The 21809-nt window shown below is 41.5% G+C and overlaps 1 protein-coding gene across 1 annotated transcript in view; it reads right to left on the minus strand.

The window, feature by feature from the left end:
- Positions 1-21809, minus strand: part of CACNA1D (calcium voltage-gated channel subunit alpha1 D) — a 428992-nt gene that overhangs the window by 92441 nt on the left and 314742 nt on the right. Inside the window, exons 11-18 of the mRNA XM_039910398.1 lie at positions 11778-11865; positions 9678-9704; positions 6972-7132; positions 5727-5952; positions 5374-5581; positions 4159-4279; positions 979-1093; positions 255-324 (exon numbers count right to left, since the gene is read on the minus strand). Of these exons, the coding sequence (XP_039766332.1) occupies positions 255-324; positions 979-1093; positions 4159-4279; positions 5374-5581; positions 5727-5952; positions 6972-7132; positions 9678-9704; positions 11778-11865 (1016 nt within the window). The remainder of the gene's footprint in view (positions 1-254; positions 325-978; positions 1094-4158; positions 4280-5373; positions 5582-5726; positions 5953-6971; positions 7133-9677; positions 9705-11777; positions 11866-21809) is intronic.

Genomic DNA, 21809 nt, shown 5'->3' on the forward strand with positions numbered 1-21809 from the left:
CTTTTAGGAGTGAAGTTAATAATAAATGAATCCTGCATTCAAACCCTGCTCTGGAGGCATTAATACCTTCATATATTACACTACAAAGGTATTTTTAGGTGTGCAGTTTTCTTAAAAGAATCTAAATTTCACACCTGCCCTACACACAGTATGAGTAATGTCATGCATTACATGATCATAATGAAAACAGTGCACTAATGGTAATAAAACTAGAGTAATTCTTAAGCATAACAGAAAATAATATTTGGAAGAACCTTATTGTCATTATTGGCCAACTGGTTGACTTCTGATTTATCACTTTTTTTGTTTTCCAAACTCTCTTTCCTGTAGAGAACAAAACAAAAATGACAGAATTGAAAAAGCATTATGCAACCTGCAAAATAATCCTAATAAGTATTCTTAATTAAAAATGCCCTGCTGGGGGAGTGAAACATCTGAGTGAAGCAATATCCCAGAGAAAATGACATGACACATACCCAGAACTTCCTAGTTAATCCCAATGGACTAGTCTCATTGAATAGATCATCTTTGTGAAATTCCAATCCAGAAGTAAATGTGATTTAATGCACCATTTATTTTTCTATGCCAAAATTAACTGCATAAATTCTTTAACTATGAAGGTATTCAAATTCCCCTTTCCAAAAGTGATCTTTCAGATCTTACAGTAAATGGATACACTTTTTTTGCATAGTAATTTGATCATATAACTATGTTTACTGTGTTTTAATCACTGTTTTTACATACTGGTTTGATCAATTTTTGCATCTTGGGAATGCATTAATGTGCTTTATATTATTTCCTATGGGTAACCATGCTCCATTTAGCACTGTTTTGCTTAACACCCTATCTTCTCATAGCAAATAAAGTTTGCTAACTGGGGTATCCCAGTTCTTTTCTTTCTTTGATGAACTGCATAAAGTCACTCTATGGTCATAAAGGATCCAATAAAATGAATTGGTTACTTAGTTTTAAGATTACCTGGCAATCTTCTTCCTCTCCCTTTCTTCTGCTTCTTCTTTCTGAGCAGTATTCAAACTTTCAGCATCAGCCAGATTGTCCACAGCAATAGCCAAGAAGACATTTAGCAGAATGTCTAATTCAAATAATTTTAAGGGTTACACACTTTGGTATTTTGTTAGATATGATGCTCATGGTAAAATGACAATGCAAATGCTATGGAAGATGTTCCTAAAGATTTGACAGTCCTGTATGCTTAATAATGAATACAGCATTTACTTTGAAAAATATGGGGAATCATCAACATATAAAACATTTACTTGCATAGTGCATATTTGCATAATTTTTGCAACACAAAAGAGGGGTGGGGTTACTATATGGGTCATAGAAGAATTAAGTCCAGCAATAAGGTAAACGGGAGGAAAAAAAAGGGGAAGAAAGAAGGGAGGAGGGAAGGAGGGGAAGGAAGAGGAAAGGCCAGAGGACATTTGAGACTGCATCTCTTATGTCTATTACACCATCCCAAGTGTAGCACGCAATAGGCACTTTATGAATTAACCCCTCTCCTTGCCCTGCATTGTGCATCTCAGTAAAGAAACTCCCTCCCTGGTGCAGGACTGACTCTGCTTTGGCACATTCTGGCCCTTCTCTTCTTCCTACCCCAGTGCACACCAGTGCCACATTTTACAAAAATAATCTTTTAATTTCTCCTTAAAAATTGGAATGGGAAAATTTTGCAGTGAAGTCAATTATGTGAGTAAATATGGTAGAAGATGTTGGCAAATGATAATTTGAGAAGAAATGAAATTTAAAATTTCTCCTTGCTCCGCCAATAATGCCCTATTTTCCCTACCAGTTCCACAAGGAATTATTCTGGATTACCCCATCACAACGAAAGGGTTGACAGAGAGATAGGAAAGGCCAATTCAAGGTTAAAAAAAACCAAAAAAACTTCCCAGACATGTACAAGGGAAACCTCAAAGTAGCAAGAGGTCATAAAAGTCTGATTAATCCTTACTATAGGGAACTAAATCCAAACATTATTTGGAGTGAGGTATATCAAAAAAGATATTACATTTCAAATCAAGATCACAAACTCCTTCCTGTAGGGAAGTCCCTGGAATTTTTTTTTCCCCCTACTACCCTTTACCCTGCTCTTCCTACTGGATATAAACTCTCTCCCCTCTAGTTAGTAAAGAGTAGTTACATTTTCTGAAATGCAAAGTAGGATGGGATTAAGTGGGTGGAAGGGCAATAGTCTGAGATTAAGGGGGAGAAATGGTTATGAAAGGGAGGCAGAGAAAGAGTCAGGCTGGCAGCGAGAGAAAGAGACAGACGGAGGTGCAGGACCAGGTATAGGGAAGGGACAAAGGTAAAGAAGAGAGTAACTGAGAGAAGGAGAATGGTGCAGAGAACGAGAGAGGGACAGGCAGACAGGGGAGCAGAAACACTCATGATTCACCACGGATTGCTGAGTAAAGGATCCTGCCTGCCCTTTCCCTGCAGTGTTTCTCCATCAGAGCAGCAGCTCCCCCTCCAGTTCAGCTCTTTGTCTCTATCTGTTGCCGTTTTGTACATTCCAAGCATGTAGTACAGTGCTCTGCACATAGTAAGCGCTCAATAAATACTATTGAATGAATGAACTTGCCACTGCCACTACTGCTGCTGCTGCTCCTGGGATCTCCTGCTCACAGGTTCCTGGTGCTGGGGAAACCGCTCCAAGACAAAGGCCCTGTACATCTGACCTCCAAGCGGCAGGAGCCAGGCTGGGACTGGATTCCCCTTTCTCTGAATCCTGCTACCATTGGTGCCCAAATCATGTGAGTCTCAGTCACTGCTTGGGCACAGGGAGTCTCCCTGGCCAGGCCCAAGTAGCAATAGTGGGCTGTGATGACGGCTGGAGGCAATCACCAGAGCTTCCAATGCTTCAGAACTGGCCTTTTTGGATTGGTGATGGGTGTTAGTCATGTGGCCACATGACGTTTTTCTGGCTGTGCTAGAAACTCCCACAGCTAGAAAAGCCCAGATTGCCATTCTGACTGAAGGGTTCTAACCCACCCTTCCACTGCCTAAAGCTGGATCCTTAAATGGATTCTGCCTCGGGTCTGTCATGACCCACAACAGAACTCTTAAAATTCTGATGGTCTTGCCCCGATCTTGTAGGAGAATCATTTAGCTTCAGATGTTTTCATCAGTGTGAGTTGACAGCAAACCGAGATAAGTGGCCTTAAAAGTGTCTTAGAGATTGTTGTCACTCTTCGATTAGAGTGAGGTTGAAAACTAAACAGCCTTGGTATTGCAATTGCCTTTCCACTCTCAATAGCCTTATCAATTTGACAGTTCTCCTAAGTTCTGCTCATTTTCTATAAATTTCATTGTTGCTATCTTGCCTTGATTCATAGCCAGACGGCATAGCCAAATTCTATATCGTCTTCCCAATAAAATGGAATGAGAGTTAATGATGAAATGAAAAGGATGGCGATCAAGCCACTCTTGGCCAGAAACAGTAATCAGCTTCAGCAGGGGATATTTCAACCATTTGGCTAGGGTTCTAGATTAGCATTTTGAAGGATGGCCACCAGCAAAGGGGACTGCACTGGAGAAACACTGGCCTTAGAGCCACGAGGGACAGAGAACCCAGAGAGAGTGGTAGAGGAGGAAAAAGTGAGTTGGCACCAGCAGCAGCAACAGCTATGACCGTGGTATGACAACAAAGGGGAGAAAGAAAAAAAGAGATGGGTGAGAGAAAGGGATAAGTTCTTTGTGATCTTAAAAGAGCCCATAAGCAGGATCACCTGTACAGTTGGTCCCAAGATGGTGCCATTGGGGGAAAAAGAACAGAAGGAGAGGGGGAAATGAAGAGAGCATAAAGAGGGGATAAAAGAGGGTCCAAGTGGCATGAAACAAGAGAGAAATCAGGGGGTGGGAAGAGGAAGGAGTGGGGATGGGGGGGAGGTGAAGGAAGGGGGAGGTGATGTTCCCCTGGTAGTCTCTGCTTGTTTTTAATGCCCCACATTTTACTTCCCCAGCCCACTGCAGTACATATGTGCTATGGCCCCTGGAATGGTAGGTTTCAAGAAGACTATTGGGAGACTAATATGTTGCAGTGGCTGCATATGTAGACCCAACAAAACTTTGTTTGAGAAGCACTGCTCTAGATAAAAATGCCTTCATCTATTGCTTGACAGCTTAGAAGGATACAGTTACCACAGATGAAGAGGATAATGAAGTATATGCAGACTATCATTCCTGAAGAGGATGGGCCCCCATAGGCCATAATCCCATCATACATAACAGCATTCCAGTCTTCTCCTGTTAGAATCTAAATAGCAAAAATGGTTATCCTTGAAAGAAGACAACCTCTCTACTTGCTCTGTTCACAATAGAGTTTTTGTCATTTTCTCACCTACTTTTAACTACTTATTTTCATGCTACATTATTTATTACTTATACACATTTCAAGCAATTTTGATCCAAAACAAGGTCTTCTGGAAACTGGTTTATTTCTTTTCCTATATGCTTTGAGTCTGACAGTGAATTCTAAATGAATGAATGAATTTACAATTGTCTTAAACATTGAATCCTACTTTCACTAGGTACTTCAAATTAATTTTTCCCCTTCTCAGAATCTCAACTGGGGACTCAAACAATTACCAAATAATATGTGGAATGGAGTCACAAGTTCATTTCTGGACTTGCTACTAGTAGTAGATTCGTCCAGGCATTTCTAGAAGGCCTAACACAATAGAATTGAGCCTGGGGCTGGCTATCCTATAGAGCAAAAGAAGGTTTACAGTACAAACAAACACTAACACCTCTTCTGATATTGGCTAAGTAGTTCTTCAAACCATCTGAGACCCAGTGAGATGATGTACTCTCACAGATGCTGGAGTAAGTGAACAAACAGAGGCCCATAGGAATCTACACCTGAATGAGAGTTAAAAACAAAGTACCAGGCATGTAATGCACAACTATCCTTCATAATACATTCAGAATGATAGGCTTCACTATTTCATTTGTCTAGGTAATTTTATTGACTCTGTGGCCTTAGAACCTAGCTATTAAGACAACTCGACTAGATGAGACAACAAGGATTTATAGAAATATCTTATTCAAAATTAAAATAGAAAAACATCTCAACTTAATGTTTGAAAAAAATATATCTGGTACACATAAAAACCAACTAAGAGAGAGAACATGAAAGCCACATTACATAGATTGGTTAAATAAGATAGGGAACAAATGATAACAAATGGTACCAAATTACCAGAAAGTATTATCAGAATTCAGTGCATAGATTGAGAATTTTAAAAACAGAAAAAAAAATATTCATTATGAGTTTTAAGGAGATTAGACAAACTGCACATTCTTGTTGCTCATAATATGCCATATAAGGAGGTTGGGGTGGGGAATTACCTGAAATACAGTTAAAAGAGCTTGAGGAAAATTATCGAAGGTGCTCCGCTTTGTTTGAGTTTCATCAAAATTAAATTTGCCGCCAAACAGTTGCATTCCAAGCAATGAGAAGATTATGATGAAGAGGAAAAGCAGAAGCAACAGTGAAGCAATGGACTTCATTGAGTTTAACAAGGATGCTACCAAGTTGCTCAGGGATGTCCAGTGCCTATAAATTAAAATGTGTGTTAACACAAAAAAAAACCTGTAAAATAACAGTGCAGGATGAAACATTCCAAGAGAATGTTGCTGATTACCACTTTAAGTACTGAGAAAAAAAAATTGTAGGGAAAGAATGCAGTGCTGCATCTTACCTGGTAACTTTAAAAATCCTCAGCAGTCGCACACACCGAAATACAGAGATGCCCAGGGGCGACATAATTTCCAATTCCACCAATATTGTTTCTGTTATGCCGCCACATACCACGAAGCAATCAAAGCGATTAAAAAGTGAGACAAAATATGCCTGGAGTCCCAAGCTGTACATCTTTACCAACATTTCACAGGTGAACATGGCCAGCAGAACTTTGTTTGCTATATCTGGAAAAACAAGCAGTTCAGAGATATGGGTAGCTTCACGATATGCAATCTTTTAAAACAAATTTTTTCAGTTCTTCATCCCACTTCACTTACACATCCGCCATCATGAGCAGATGTCTTGTTCAATCATTTATAATAAATAATAATAATTATGGTATTTAAGCGCTTATTATGTGCAGAGCACTGTTCTAAGCGCTGGGGTAGATACAGGGTAATCAGATTGTCCCGTGTGGGGCTCACATTTTTTCATCCCCATTTTTACAGTTGAGGTAACTGAGGCCCAGAGAAGTTAAGTGACTTGCCCAAGGTCACACAGAGGACAAGTGGCGGAATCAGGATTAGAATCCCCGACCTCTGATTCCCAAGCCCGTGCTCTTTCCACTAAGCCATGCTGCTTCTCAGATATATTTGTTAAGCTCTTCCTATGTGCAGAGCACTGTTCTAAGCGCTGGGGTAGAGACAGGGTAGTCGGGTTGTCCCACGTAGGGCTCACAGTCTTAATCCCCATTTTACAGATGAGGTCACTGAGGCATCAAGAAGTTAAGTGACTTGCCCCAAGTCACACAGCTGATAAGTGGTGGAGCCGGGATTAGAACCCATGACCTCTGACTCTTAAACCCGTGCTCTTTCCACTGAGCCACACTGCTTCTCTATCATATTTATGAATAATACTGTAGTCATAAGATATAGCTAAGGCCCCAACTGGATTTCTGCTGCGGAGATTCAAAGCATACTCTTCTGTCAGTTACCCCATCCACTAATATTTCAGACAGCATTATTAAAGGCATGTCTGATTTTGCTTACGGTATAATGACACAAGAACTGGATGCTTGATATTGCAGATTCTGCATGTAGAATAAACTCCTGAGAAAACCTTCCAGATATTTAGGTCATTCCTTACATCTTTTCCTTATAGGAACATTCTGATATTTAGTAACAAAAAGTAACAAAACTAAATTGAAGCCAAGTTTTTACATATTCATAGTTTGGAACAAACGTAACATGATCTCTGCTTGTACCTTGGATCTGTGTCAGCCAATCAGGCTGATTGTAATGCTCAGAGGATATAGTTAATGTGTTGAGAAACACTAAGACAATCACCAGCCAGTAAAAAGAGACAGATTTTACTGCAGCTCTACATCTTCTTCGATTAAATCGGTTCCAACGACGCCAGCGACGACTGAAATAAAAAAATAATGTTAAGCCTGGGAGGGGAAATGTACCACCTGAACAGAAATCAAACTTTCTTGGGAATAAACCGGCTGTAACAATCTGGATGGCAAGATGACAGAAGAAATTTCACAAGATTCAAAACAAATGGGGATTGTGTTGTCATTTAGAAGTCATACCAAAATATACGTTAGCTTTTTTGTGTAGTCCTATACACATGAATATGTACATATGTAGAGACAATATATACAGGTGTATAGGAACCATCTTGCTCAAACACACTCACCACAGTGTACGTATGGACTTGAAATTCTGAATTCTGAATCATTACAGCAGAATTCATTAGGCAGAAGCACTTTTAAAAAGATGTGGCTAAATGAAGTAACTTTCAATTCTGTTTAATTCCTCTCTCTCTAATCCTAGCTGAGCTGTCACTACTCATAGGACATGAAGTTTAGAGCTGAGTCATCAAATGCCCTTTGTAATTAGTGATGCTCAAATACACTCTTGTGAGCAGAGCCAACACCGAATCGTGTTTTCTTAAAAATAAAATAAGCTTAGCTAAACAGTCAAGAAGTGAGCTTCCCCCACCCACTTAAAGCTCCTGTTTGGAATTATGGAAAATAATATCTCATTCAATCAGATTTACCATGAATGTGTTTCAAAATCACATGGAGACCCATTTCTTGAAAGCATCATGAGCTCTACCAGTGCTGTGGCATTCAAGAACAACAAATACAGAAAAACAGCTGGCATAACGGTGTTGCCTGCTCAGGCATCAGTATGCTTAACACCTGGCATGGCGTGGTTGGTAGGTCTAAATTTGGAATGAGTTGTATGGTGTTTTAATGCTCTGCAATCAAAACTGCTCAAAAAGGAGCTCTGATGCTATAATGAAAATTATATTCAAACAGTAGAGAAAGAAGTCATTCTGAGTCTACTCTTCAGTTTACAGCAGAAGAATAATTAATGATAATGGTATTTGTTAAACGCTTACTATGTGCAAAGCACTGTTCTAAGCGCTGGAGAGGATACAAGGTTATCAGGTTGTCCCACGCGGGGCTCATAGTCTTAATCTCCATTTTACAGATGAGGTAACTGAGGCACAGAGAAGTTAAGTGACTTGCCCAAAGTCACAGAGCTGAGAAGAGGCAAAGCCAGGATTTGAACCCATGACCTCTGACTCCCAAGCCCGGGCTCTTTCCACTGAGCCACACTGCTTCTTGGTACCTTAACTGTGAGCCTCACGTGGGACAACCTGATTACCCTGTATCTCCCCCAGCGCTTAGAACAGTGCTCTGCACATAGTAAGCGCTTAACAAATACCAACATTATTATTATTACCTTGTTTTCCAGAGCAGCAGCAGTAAAGGTGTTCATAGATGTGAAACCCCCCTTTTTACCTACTAATAATTATAATACTACCCTGAATTTGCAGAGTACTTTAATTTTTTTCCAAAACACTCGCACATTGATTATATCACTTTCTCCTCCCAACATCCCTATGGCGTTTAGAGAGGCTACTACAGGGCTAAAATTATGCAGCCTTTGCCCCTCTCTGGGAGGGGCACAGTGGACAACAAGGTTCAGGGAAGGTGTCGGAGAAACCAACAGCCATTGAAAATCAGAGTAAGGAGGTAGAGTTTCTGCTTTTAAAACCTCTCTCTCTCCTGCTGCTCTACAGCATTCCAGTTGGGAGTCAAGTTAACCTGCAATGGGAAGAGGGCCAGTTTTTTGAAGCTGCATGGCCTAATGGATAGAGCATGGGCCCTGGTAAGTCACAGAGACCCTTCATTCATTCATTCAATAGTATTTATTGAGCGCTTACTATGTGCAGAGCACTGTACTAAGCGCTTGGAATGAACAAGTGGGCAACAGATAGAGACAGTCCCTGCCGTTTGACGGGCTTACAGTCTAATCGGGGGAGACGGACAGACAAGAACAATGGCAATAAATAGAGTCAAGGGGAAGAACATCTCGTAAAAAACAATGGCAACTAAATAGACCCGAGCTTTAATCCCAGCTCCGCCACTTGTCTATGTGACCTTGGGCAAGTCACAACTTCTCTGTGCCTCAGTTTCCTCAACTGCAAGGATTCAATACCTGTTCTCCCGTTTACTTAGACTGTGAGCCCCATGTGGGACTTGATTATCTTGCATGTACCCTCGTGCTTAGTACAGTGCTTGGCACATCGTAAGCACTTAAATACCATAATTATTACTCAGTGTTTTGGCACCTCTCCTTGGATCAAACACACAAATACAGACACACATACGCGGCAGTAACTGAGTAAAAGGAGGCACAGACAAGTAAAGTGACTTGCCCGAGGTCACTTATCAGGGTAATGATAAAGTCAGAATGAGCATCCAAATCTTCAGCCTCACTGAGTTGCCTTCTTAGATACTGTTAGAGTAAGTGCTCGACTCCATTCACCATCTGAATCCGGCTTTCCCAAAGAAATAATCTCAAGTGCCACTTGGCCAGCAAGTAATTGGGGATAATAACCAGTATACTCATGACAGGAAAAATAGATAAAATGAGGGAAAAATACTGACCTGAGCTTGGATTTTGAGATGGTTTGACTGGAAAAAAAACACACAGAAAATAAATCATATGATCAAGAAGACCTAAAACAAAAGCATTTTCCAACTTCTTGTCTTTTTTCAAGGATATGCTCAAAAGCAAACACTGAGCAGGCCAGCAGCTTTTTGGGACAGCCTGATCATTGGCTACTTCTCCAACTCCAAGGAGTGAACGTAAGATGGTAAGCTCCTGTCTATAGGAGCTAAGAGAGGCTATTGCCTAACAGAGAACTTTCATTCCCTAGGTTAGGCACTGGGGCCAGCCCAGTGCACACTGTAAATCAAGAACCCAAATGATAAATCAAGAACCCAAATGATAAGCAAATATTCTTCTGCCCCCGTTTAAGAACATGAGGAGTTTGCACTGGAGAAAGTCATATTCTATTTACACTAGGCCTGCTCTCAGCAGGAAAAAAATACCTGTTTTGTGCCACTATGAAAGTTGCTTAATAGCAACGAATGATGTATAATAATACAACAGGTATCCACAGTATGCATTATGGAGGACATTCCACCCTGTTCTAAGTACCATCAGCCTAAACCACACACAAAATAGCTAAAGTTCTTCATTATAAGTGGTGGTTGGCAAATTACGTTAGGGTTCTGTTGAATAAAAAAATGCTCTTAATGTTAGCATTATTATTTAGTGACTGTATTTACAGAAATTCACTCAGGAGAATTGATACTTTTACATTTAACATCTTAAAATCAATCACAATTCTCTCTTTTACCTTCCAACCTGAAAAAGTGCTAAAACAATCACTATTTATGGTTTATAATAATAATAATAATGTTGGTATTTGTTAAGCGCTTACTATGTGCCGAGCACTGTTCTAAGCGCTGGGGTAGACACAGGGGAATCAGGTTGTCCCACGTGGGGCTCACAGTCTTAATCCCCATTTTACAGATGAGGGAACTGAGGCACCGAGAAGTTAAGTGACTTGCCCAAAGTCACACAGCTGGCAAGTGGCAGAGCCGGGGTTTGAACCCATGACCTCTGACTCCAAAGCCCGTGCTCTTTCCAGTGAGCCACGCTGCTTCTCTAATTGAAATAGTGATCTTTCCATCTACTTTCAATGACTTGGTACTTCTACTTTTTTTGAATCACTTTTAGGGGCAAAGACTAGGTTTTCATCTGCACCTCCTCAATCATGCTGAGTTGCCAGGTTGTATATTTCCTTATAACTGAAAATGGTTTCACTGAGGCCTGGCTCCCTCTCCTCACCTCACCCAAGCTCCTTTAGCTGCTTCAGTGCTGGGATAGGTGAGAGCTTGGTGCACAAACCTGCTTTGGTAGAGTGGGGGCTATATACACATATACATATAAATAGCCCTGGGCATGTACCAGCTAGACTGACAGTTCAACATTTACTGGATATTTCATAAAGTGTTTCTGTTTTAGTTGCTGTTATTCTTTGTTTGGTTTTTGTTTCTGGTTTTGCAAGAAAATGGAAAAGATTGCCCCAACCCTTACTAAGCCACACCGAGTATCATATTCAACAATGATCTATGACATGGGTGAAGGCATAGTGGCGCCTGCAGCTACTGAGGTCTCAAAAGATGTTCTGTTTCTTCAATCTCAGATGGCAGTCATTCTCCATACCAGCTGTCTCATAAGGCATGCTGCTGGGCATGGGGGCATTAGGTGAGAGTATGGATGACTCAGAGCAAACCATCACCACTTGACTACAAGAACGACTCATGCTTCTGTCCTGGGAGTAGGATAGACCTCTCCCCGCAATGCTCACTCCAAATTGCTAGAAAAAATGCACTACCATGTTGTTGTTTTTTTGGACAAAGAATGCAAAGGTTTCTCAATGTGATGCATACACTCATGGATACAATATTTTCTTGTACCAAGCCCAGAGCTAAGCACATAGTAAGTGCTTAATAAACATCAGCAGCAGCCCTGTCTTTGAGCTCGAGGACAATTCTATTGGATTTCATACAAATGCGAGCTTAGCCATTTGAAATTGTAACATTGAGAAACTAAACATCAAATACAACTTTCAAATTTTAATCAAATGACTATCTTCTCAGTGATGTTAGGCTAACACTTGATTCCGTACTTACCAGAGACTTCCACAGCAGCCTTGGTTTTCTCCTTCTCCATTGACATTTTCAGTGTTCACGGATTCAGTCTCACTGGTGGGTATACTTGCTGTGATGAAATAAAGGAAGTCTTAGTCTAGGGGTTGTAATGAGTAAAAACTACTAATTGTGGTTGACAGCAGGGTATTAGAAGGAGAGGAACAGTGGAGGTGAGTGGTTCATGGCATCTCGGTGAAGATCTAGTGTCTGGAAATTTGAAAATTGATATTTCACTGTTGCTTTCACTTGAGCAAGCTATCAAGGCAACTGAAAAAGTCCACCCAAGCCACACTTCATCCTAAAAGTGACCATCCTACCAAAGGGCAACACTACTCACCTCCTCCAAGAGGCCTTCCCAGACTGAGCTCCCCTTCCCCCTCTACTCCCTCTACCACATCCCCTTCACCTCTCCGCAGCTTAACCCTCTTTTCCCCCCATTTCCCTCTGCTCCTCCCTCTCTCCCTTGCCATCCTCTCAGCACTGTACTCGTCTGCTCAACTGTATATATTTTCATTACCCTATTTATTTTGTTAATGAAATGTACATCGCCTTGATTCTATTTAGTTGCCATTGTTTTTACGAGATGTTCTTCCCCTTGACTCTATTTATTGCCATTGTTCTTGTCTGTCCGTCTCCCCCAATTAGACTGTAAGCCCGTCAAACGGCAGGGACTGTCTCTATCTGTTGCCGACTTGTTCATTCCAAGCGCTTAGTACGGTGCTCTGCACATAGTAAGCGCTCAATAAATACCATTGAATGAATAGTTCAGTCTCCCTGCCAAGGTTTGGGCTTGTTTAGCTCCCTTCTTTAAGGTGAATTTAAAAGCGTTTTAGACCACGGCAGCATTTGGTTTCCAGTGAACTGCTGACAACAATAGCTGGGTGGGGCTGTTAAGGCTAATATGCATTCCTTCAAGTGGAAAATAACAAGTTTTACTAGGAAGTACAGATTATGATTACCTTTGGCATTTAAAGAAAATTGGTTCAGGGACCATCTCCCCCGAAACATTGTCGGAAGCTCTCTGTAAGGCTATCTCCTGGCCTTTTCACCAAAGAACTTAAACGCAGGACAAGTGGAAGAAAACAACTATCAAGGGAGTTGGAGGGATCAGACCACGCATACAGGAGAGCTATTCCCTGGTAAGAGTTATTACTCTAAGCTGCTACAGTCCAAAGGGAAAATAATTAGTCCCCTCAAAATGAAGTCTCTTCCTCCCCCAAGTACTTGAAAGAAAGCAATATACATTTGGCTAATAAAACTTTAAACTCATTTCTGGTGGGAGAATTTGAAAGTTGTCCCAGGTCTTCTGTTAAGCTCTACTCACTAACTTCCATAGTACCTAGATCACTGTAGGTGCCAATTAAATGTCAAATGTTTGCAATCCTCAAACAGGGCAAAATAGAAACCTGAGGCAAGTTTTCTTCAACCCCACCAGTCTGGGGGGAATAGGATTTTTTATGGTTCAAAACACAAAATCCTCTTAATATAATATTCATATAGTGAGAATCTACTACATTGTGATCCATGAGAGCCATCTTACTAGACCATGCTAGCCCCATCCCTTCATGCCACGCAGAGTTGGGAGACGGAATTTCCCCCTTCAGCCCCGTATGGTGCCAGGCATTCTGTTCTTTTCCCATACCCCACCCCCTTGCCTTTTCTGTCACTTTAGAAAATTAAACGAAAATATTTCAGACCTCATTTCCTGATTATTTTGTCATTACATGCAGGTGTGGAGGAAAATTCAAACTTTGAAACACACCACACTGCAGTAAAGAGAAAATGATGCACCAAATCTCCATGCAATTGCACAAATATCAAAGAATCCATTTATGTCTCTTTCCTCTAAAAACCTGGGTTTCAAAAAGCCACTCTATCAAAAGAGCCCAAGGCCCAACTGCTGTATTTGTTTCCGTCATGATGTTACATTTCCATAGAGATGCAGGTGAATGCAAAACTTCCAAAGAGGACAGCACAGAGGCTAGGTATAGGTAGGCAGGGTGAGAACTACAACCAAACTTTTGGTGGTGGCAAAATGGTTGTGTCAGCCACAGAGTTCTCCCAGGGAAATGGGGGCTCATTTCATCCACCAGCACCACAAGAAATGTGGAGGGCATATGAGCCTCTTTCCAGCGATCTCCCATTAAATGGTAGGCATTTCATTTTCAAAACTGTTTTCTTTAAATGGGCATTGCAAAGATGATGGTGAGTTAATATTCAGCTCCATGGCACACCTGTCATGATTTCCACAAGAAAAAAATACCTCTGCCAAACAAACTACTTCATGTGGAAATGTCAGGGTCACAGATTATGGCTCTGCAGTGATTTTAGGCAAAACAAATATTAGAGAGGCCTACTAAGGCCACATCTCAAGTTACCGATGAACACAGTGGCTGCAGTATATTTTTTCGTAAAGATGATCTAAATGACAGATTATATTAAAGCTAAAATTTATCCCAAATCCATAAGCAATGGGGAAAAAAAAGCCCCAGCATTTCTTTTTTTCACCAAAACAAGATCTCTAAGAATAGCCATTAAAAGGTTCTAAGCATTTCCAGAAAACTAGAATAAAAAATTCAAATTGATGATTTTCATCCAGACAAATGTTGTAAGTGACCTCCAGGGCTCCTGGGTGTACAGAGAGACCAACTAATGGGCCACCAGCTCCTTCCTATCCAACCAGAACACAGTGAAGCCCTCCTGTATGTAGGCACAAATGACAGACAGAAGTCAGGGATATATGGATAGGGAGCCCCACACTTGCAAGACCCCTGGGAATTTGAAGGGGACCAACTGCCAGGGTTCCTCCTCACCTGACTTCCAGTCTCATGGTACATTGTGTCTCTTCTGTTTCCTCAATCTTTCTCTCTTCCCACACTGTGTGTCTCTCTACTCCATCTCACTTTCAAATCTTTTACTCCCACACACAATTCTGAGTCTACTGGTTCTGCCATTAAAAAAACCCAATCTTCTGGAACCTGCCCTCTACCCCTTAGACAACTTTACCTATGATTTATTAAGTGAAATAGAGTTTTATATTCATATGATTTGAGCACTGAATGGGGATATGAGGGCAACAGTGAGGTCAACCCAACCCCCAAGGTAGAATATAATTTTTTTGGGGGGGGGGCATTTCTGTAGGTTTGAATGGCTCTCCTAATATAGGGCAGCTGATAGCAGCAACTCTTAAATTCTTTGGTACAGAAGAAAATGGGCTCAGAATCATACAGATGTTTTTTTACCTTTCCCACCCTCTTCTTTTTCAAAAAGAGGTTTTTGGATTTAGATTTCAATCTGCACAGTGATATTGGATACCTGAATCACTCTACTTAACCACCACATAGTCATATCTAATAGAAAAGGAGAGATGAGACAAGTGGGGAAACATTTGGTGCAATTTGGTACTTGAAATGAATCATTTTTATACAAAGCAACTCAACCCACTGTAATTTGTGTTGATTATCTTGATGGATTTCTAATGAACAAATGAAGAGCAAAAGCATACCATACAATTTTGGTGGCTGTGTTTCTTTAAGATGCTTTTGATATTGGAGGAAAGCATAAAACCGTATGGGATGTGAAAGTTGCTATGGTAACCATTAGGGCTTTTTTTTTTGGAAAAAAAAATCCCTAACGGAATAGTTACATAAAAGCTGCATATGTCACTGTGTAAACTGATGCTGCTACTCAGATGTATTCACTTAACCACCTTCCATTTTCAAATGTGTCCTTTTTTCCCCTGAATGCACTGCATGTGATGATTGCCATTTCTTTCTGAGCATGCTTCTTTTCTAGGTGAGGCACTGTGCCCTTGTTTGCGGAGGTTCAACCTTGTTTTTTGAAAAACTGTTAAACTCCTCCATGCATGCAGGAAAGGGAAGCTTTATCAAATCATAAAAATGTTGCCTGTAGGAGATAGTTTATCCTTAGGGAGTTGCTGGGGTGGCAACTTTAAAAAATGGGGGGTTCAACCACCTTTCTTTAAGACTTCCTAGGAAAGCCAGTGGGGTTTTATAGAACTGCTTTTTGAGGGGAAATCGTGAGGAGAATGAATATAGCTATATTGACTCCGGGGCTTTTATAGATGATTTTAATACAGATGGGGCAAGATTAATGGCAAGATAGGACATTTCTTCCATGAATTTACCAGAGTCTACTGCCCATTGCATGCTGAGAGAGATAACCACTGAAATGTGGCCTCTGGAAATCTGGGTTCAGAGTCCTTGTCTTTATTTTGAATTATATCAGTGAGAATCTCATTGGGATATCCTAAGACAAAATGCTTGGGAACTTGGTGTGGGGGTCAGGGGAAGGAAGGGGAGGTTGGAGAGAGGATTGGAAAAGGATCTCCCCCCCAAATTTTGACCAGAAGCTCAGGACAAGTTTTATTGATCAACCTTCAAATGATCAGAGAGGATTCAGGATGAGCTACTTATAGAGGGTACTTTATAGGAGTTTACTGCTTAAGATCCTTTACTGATTCTGGATGCCATGGAATTGGATGCCAAGTAGACCATCCAAAACATAAAATAAACTGGTTGTTTTCCACTTCAACACACAAATAATTGGCAGCTCTTTGTTAACATACGAAAGTTTCTCCATCTAGTGTCACTTTTTAGAACAACATTTTCCCAACAAAATGCCAGTTTACTAAATACATGAAGAATGAGCAGAATAAATACACAAACATTATTTAAGCTGAGTTTTGAGCTTTAACTCCCAGGAAGATTGTTTGTCCATAATTCCCAAATGGAAATTTCTATCCTGTTTTCTTGGACTAGATAAGAGCAAGCAAGGTTTTCATCTTAACAAAATCAGGCTCTGGTGTCCCTTCTCGGTAAAAAACATGGCACAGTAGCAGGAAAAACAACTTAGATCAGGTGTACTGAAATGAGTATGTGCATTTCACAGTTGGGCTACATACAATAGTTAAGGACGGTTGATTTCAAGAACCACATTATTTCTTGCATGCCCCTGAAGAAATGGAGCTAAGCAGCAGTGGTACTGTTTGATGATTCTCAGGAAAACCCAGAGGCACTGGCATGGAAGCCCCAAAGAAGGGCTTTATTAGCCCCAAAGAGAGTTGACTGTGGAAAACAATGTAAAATGAGGATTAAATCCCTGTTCTCTCTCCTACTTAGAATGTGAGCCCCCATGGGATCTGATTATCTTGTACTTACGCCAGTTGTCTAGCTCCAGGGGAACACCCGGGGACTACTAGAGATTTGTGTGCTGTGAGATGCTTACAGTGAATGAATGACTGTTCTCGGTGTTCCCACTGTTTGTATTCAGACCACCTTCTGTTTTCCTTCCTTACATTCCACAAACCACACTCTTGAGCTCTCCTGACAGGCTCTATTTGTTCACTTCTGCTGCTTTCCTCAGTGCCTTCTCCCATCAGGCCCTAGCAATAAAGGTTCTTCCTCTTCTCCGACTCACTTCTGCGCTACTTTTGCAGTTGGATTTGCTTCCTTTATTTACTCCTCCTTCAGTCCCACAGCACTTAGCTACATAGCTGTAATTTATTGATTTATATTAATGTCTGTTTCCTCCTCTAGACTGTAAACTCATTGTGGGCAGGGAATGTGTCTACCAACTCTGCTATAGTGTACTTTCCCAAGTGCTTAGTATAGTGTTCTGCACATACTAAGCACTCAAAAAATACTACTGCTTGATTGATTGGCACCAGTCCTGCAACAAACATGCCAATGTATGGCTTTTCTTCTTTGGAAGGGAAGAGAGAGAGTGGGGGAAGGGAAAGGTACTTCAAGAATGGAATTAGTTAACTATTTATGGATTTAGGAGCTCTACTTCTTAAACCACCAATGAACTCCCAGAGTCATGGAGTCATTGGTTCCAGGAACCAATTTAGTTCTGCAGAGGCCAACAATAATAATAATAATAGTAATGGGATTTGTTGGCTGCTTACTAAGTGCCAAGGACTGTACTAGGTTCTGGGGTACATACAAGATAAACAGGTCAAACACAGTCCCTGTCCCAGATGGGACTCCCAATCTAAGGGGGAAAGAGAACAGAGGCCCAGAGAAGTTAAATGGCTTGCCCCAAGTCCCATAGCAGGCAAGTAGCAGAGCCAGGGTTGGAACCCAGGTCCTATGATTCCCAGGCTCGTGCTCTTTCCACTAGGCCATGCTGCTTCCGATTCATCTGTCCATTTCTTCCAGTATGAGGTTTGGAGTCTACCAAGGCACAGTGCCTAGGGCAAATGCAAGTCACCTTGTTCTAGCAGCCACCCTGCCCAGCAACTTTAGGGGACAGAGGCCAGGGGGTGGGGTGGGATTTTTCTCTTTTCCCTCAGATCCAGATTTGAATCACAAACTATCCTAGATACAGGGCATCGGGGACTTGGAGGGAATTTTTACATGCTGATGTGAAGTGCCAATTTTGACAGATCTAAGCCTAGCTATGGGGTAATGAATAGTAGGCTGCTATAAGACAAAGCAAAACCGCAAGACCAACCCAGTACACGAATAAACTAATTCTATGTAGCACCTGTGACAGTGACTGTATTTTAAATGGCATAAGTCGAAAATTACCAAAATATCAGAACATTCCTAACAAGTAGCATTTGAGTGACATTTAACAATTTCATCTTGATAGGACAATTCATTTCTAAAATAATGGATCAGTCTTTCTCCCTCTGTGAGTCTTTTGTGAAACTGATGGGTGTATAAACCTTTCTCAGACACTGCAGGAAGCTTTTCAAGTTACTGTCCTAGAATTAGAGCAGTGGTTCTCAAGCCTTTTCATTTTGAGAACTCCCTACAATTAGAGCTGAAACTTCATCTTGCAGGGACCACCTTCACATAATCGCCTGGAGCACCTGAGATCAGCATCAGAGAATCTCTTTAAATGATTTCAGCAGAAACCACTTCCTCAAAGTGATTAAAGTTCAAGTCTCTGCTTCTGCAAATTCACCAGAAAACTGACCTTCCTCCTCTCCCTCCCTAGCCCGGTGTGCCCCCATTTCCACCTTTTTCCTGCCCCCCGCCCCCCTCCATCTTCAAGCACCTCAACTTGCCTCCCTGATTCCCCAGTACCTTCATGCCCCCTTCTAATCTATATCCCTTCTGGTAAATTGTATTTACTTTTTTACAGCTCCAATATCATGGGCTTAACTGCTGCAGCCACTTCTCCCAAACAGGCTCCTTTGGGTCCCAGCAGTCCCTACTTTCTGGGGGTTTCAAAGTCAAGGGGCCCAGGACCAGACTTGGATGGCATGGATGAAGCCCGGGGAGTCAGAGGGCCTGAGTTCTAAGTCCAGCTCCACCACCTGTCTGCTGTGTGACCTTGGGCAAGTCACTTCACTTCTCTGTGCCTCAGTTCCCTCATCCGCAAAATGAGGATTAAATCCCTGTTCTCTCTCCTACTTAGAATGTGAGCCCCCATGGGATCTGATTATCTTGTACTTACGCCAGTGCTTAGTACAGTGCTTGGCACACAGTAAGCACTTAACAAATACCACAGTTATCATTATTATTACTATTATTATTTTTAGGAGGAAGAGGAGAAGGGAGATAGTGGGCAAGAAGGCTCTCCCTTGGCTCCCTTCCTTTGCTGCCACTGTTGCCAGTTCTCCCCTCATCCAGCTTCAGTCTGGCCCCAAATGACTTGGCAGCCCTGGAGGCAGTTGGGACAGTGGAAGCAGCAGCAAGGTCCACTGCATTGGAACTGCCAAAAATAAATAAAAGTGACAAAGTAGACATAGACTTGAGAAGGGTGCTGACTGGAATCAGTGAAACAGGCAGGTGAGTTAGAGTTATGGGGAAGAGAGCCACAGGACCCAAGGAGGTGGAGCTAGGGGACAAGTCAACCTTTACATAACTCAATGGGAAAGAGGTTGTACACATAACTTCTGGGCTTCCCAGGGTAAAAAAAAAATCATCACTGCTCTGAAGGGTGACTCTTCAAACATGGGAAAGGGAGAAAGGGAGTGTGAGAGGAAGGTGGAGACAATGAAGGTCAGCTCATCCTGTTCCAAGAGCCAGGATTTTATTCCTGCAACCTCCATCACTAGACAGTTGTTCAGAGCACTGGAGCTCCAATCTCCCTGGCCCTCTAAGAGCTTCGCTATGATCCCACCCAGGACCACCGCTCCCAGTTCTAGAAACCTTCTGCTTGATACTCTATTGTGCAGTCTCTTCCTTGGCAAAATATGCATTTGCTCTCTCATTTCTACTTCAAGTCTTCAAAAGCAATCAACATTATTACAATGACGGTTCCTGGTATCAGTAATTGGGTCAGCTATGTCAGCCTACAAAGGCAAGACTGCACTGCTGTTTAACAAAAGTGATTGCTTCAGCAGAACATGAGAGCTAGTTGTTAAAATAATTCTACTGCACCCGAGATTTTCCTAATTGCTAACACTGTGATTTTTGACTAGGTGCTACGTTTGGCATTATTTTAAAGAATGCAGCTGGGAATTTTCGTACAGACCTGAAGCTGCGCTGCCTCAATGGTGGTAGCTGTCAAATCTGTACATACCTGCCAGTGTTGGCCAAGACTCTGACAGTATTTACACTTCCCTTTCACAAGATTGATAAGCATTGAGAAAAATGCAGTCAGTGTAGTGTTGGCATGAAAGACAACCAGTGCAGGTCTCTATATTATGAGATGATTTAACGTTTAGCACCAGTGGAGGAAAATGCTGAAAATGCTATCTTGAAACTCAGATTACAGGATGAATATACAGATGTTTAGATCTCTTTCACCTGCCTTCTTAAAGGTACCATAAACCAAACACTGAGCTGCAACACTCTTCAGGTAAAGACACATTTCAGCAGAAAACTAAGTAGGAGAGAGATTGAAAACACTGCAGCAATCTATTTGAAACAAGCAATTCAAATAGCACACCCCCATGCATGTCACACTACCACACATGATTTTCAGAAAACATTTCTCCCAAAAATACATAAATAGTTTCAGGTAGAATCTGCCAAATTGAAAATTAAATCACAAAACACATCTAGCTTTTTACCATGATCGTCAGATCGGCGAAAACAGCAAAACTTTCTTTTCTTCTTATCTTCTTTTAATAAATCGGCCAGCGTAACTCCTTCATGTTAAATACAGGCAATTTCATCAGTTACACAGAAGATGGCAGCAATAGCAATGTAACAGCTTTGGAAAAAGAGAGCTAGGGGGCTCTGGACAAAGGAAATTCTATCTGGAATGTGAGGTCAAACACGAAATGGAGATGGTGACAACATAATGAATGAGGTTCTAAAGTGCATTACTTTTGAAGGCAAAATCTGCTATTTTAGAAAAGGAAAACAATAGTCCATGGCATACAGATCAAGTCGACCAGCAGGACCACTGGTCACGTGTTTGGGTCTCCCCTTGCCCCTATTGTCCTTGGTCGGCACAGGAGGTTAGAGGGGAGATGTGATGGGGTTCTGTTGCTAGTGCATGAAATCGCTCCCTGCCAAGACACACGCCCTCACTGGGCACTGTCCAGCACACTTCAAACTTCTGTGTCTGTTTTTTTGTGTACTGTACTCTCCCAAGCGCTTAATACAGTGCTCCACACACAGTAAGCACTCATTAAATATGTTTGAATGAGTGAATGAATGGAGAGCATGCACTTGCATCCCTCTCCTGAGAAAACTGACCTAAACCCCCCTGAGTTCTTAGATAGCTGAAATGACTGTGCCAAAGGTGGTTCAGCTCCTGTCACATTCCATTACTACATCTAGTCATGCTCCTGGAAAACACTGCCTTATGAAATAGGCGTCTTCTGAATCACTATCATAGGGAAGGGGAGGTTAGAGTTTTTTGTTTTGTTTTGAGTGTGTGTGTTTGTCAGGGGGGTTCTCTAATTTTTCATAATTTTTTAACAATTGACAAGAATGTGAGGACAGCTACTTAAAATCCAGGGAGAAAGAAGAGGTGGAGCTCCTAATTCTTTCTTCTCTCCCACAGTGTCTGTCTCCTCCTCCTCTTGCTCCCTTCCCCTTCTGAACTGTAAGCTCATTGTGGGCAGGGAATGTGTCTGCT

Source organism: Ornithorhynchus anatinus, chromosome X1 (assembly GCF_004115215.2).
Source record: "Ornithorhynchus anatinus isolate Pmale09 chromosome X1, mOrnAna1.pri.v4, whole genome shotgun sequence".
Taxonomy (NCBI): domain Eukaryota; kingdom Metazoa; phylum Chordata; class Mammalia; order Monotremata; family Ornithorhynchidae; genus Ornithorhynchus; species Ornithorhynchus anatinus.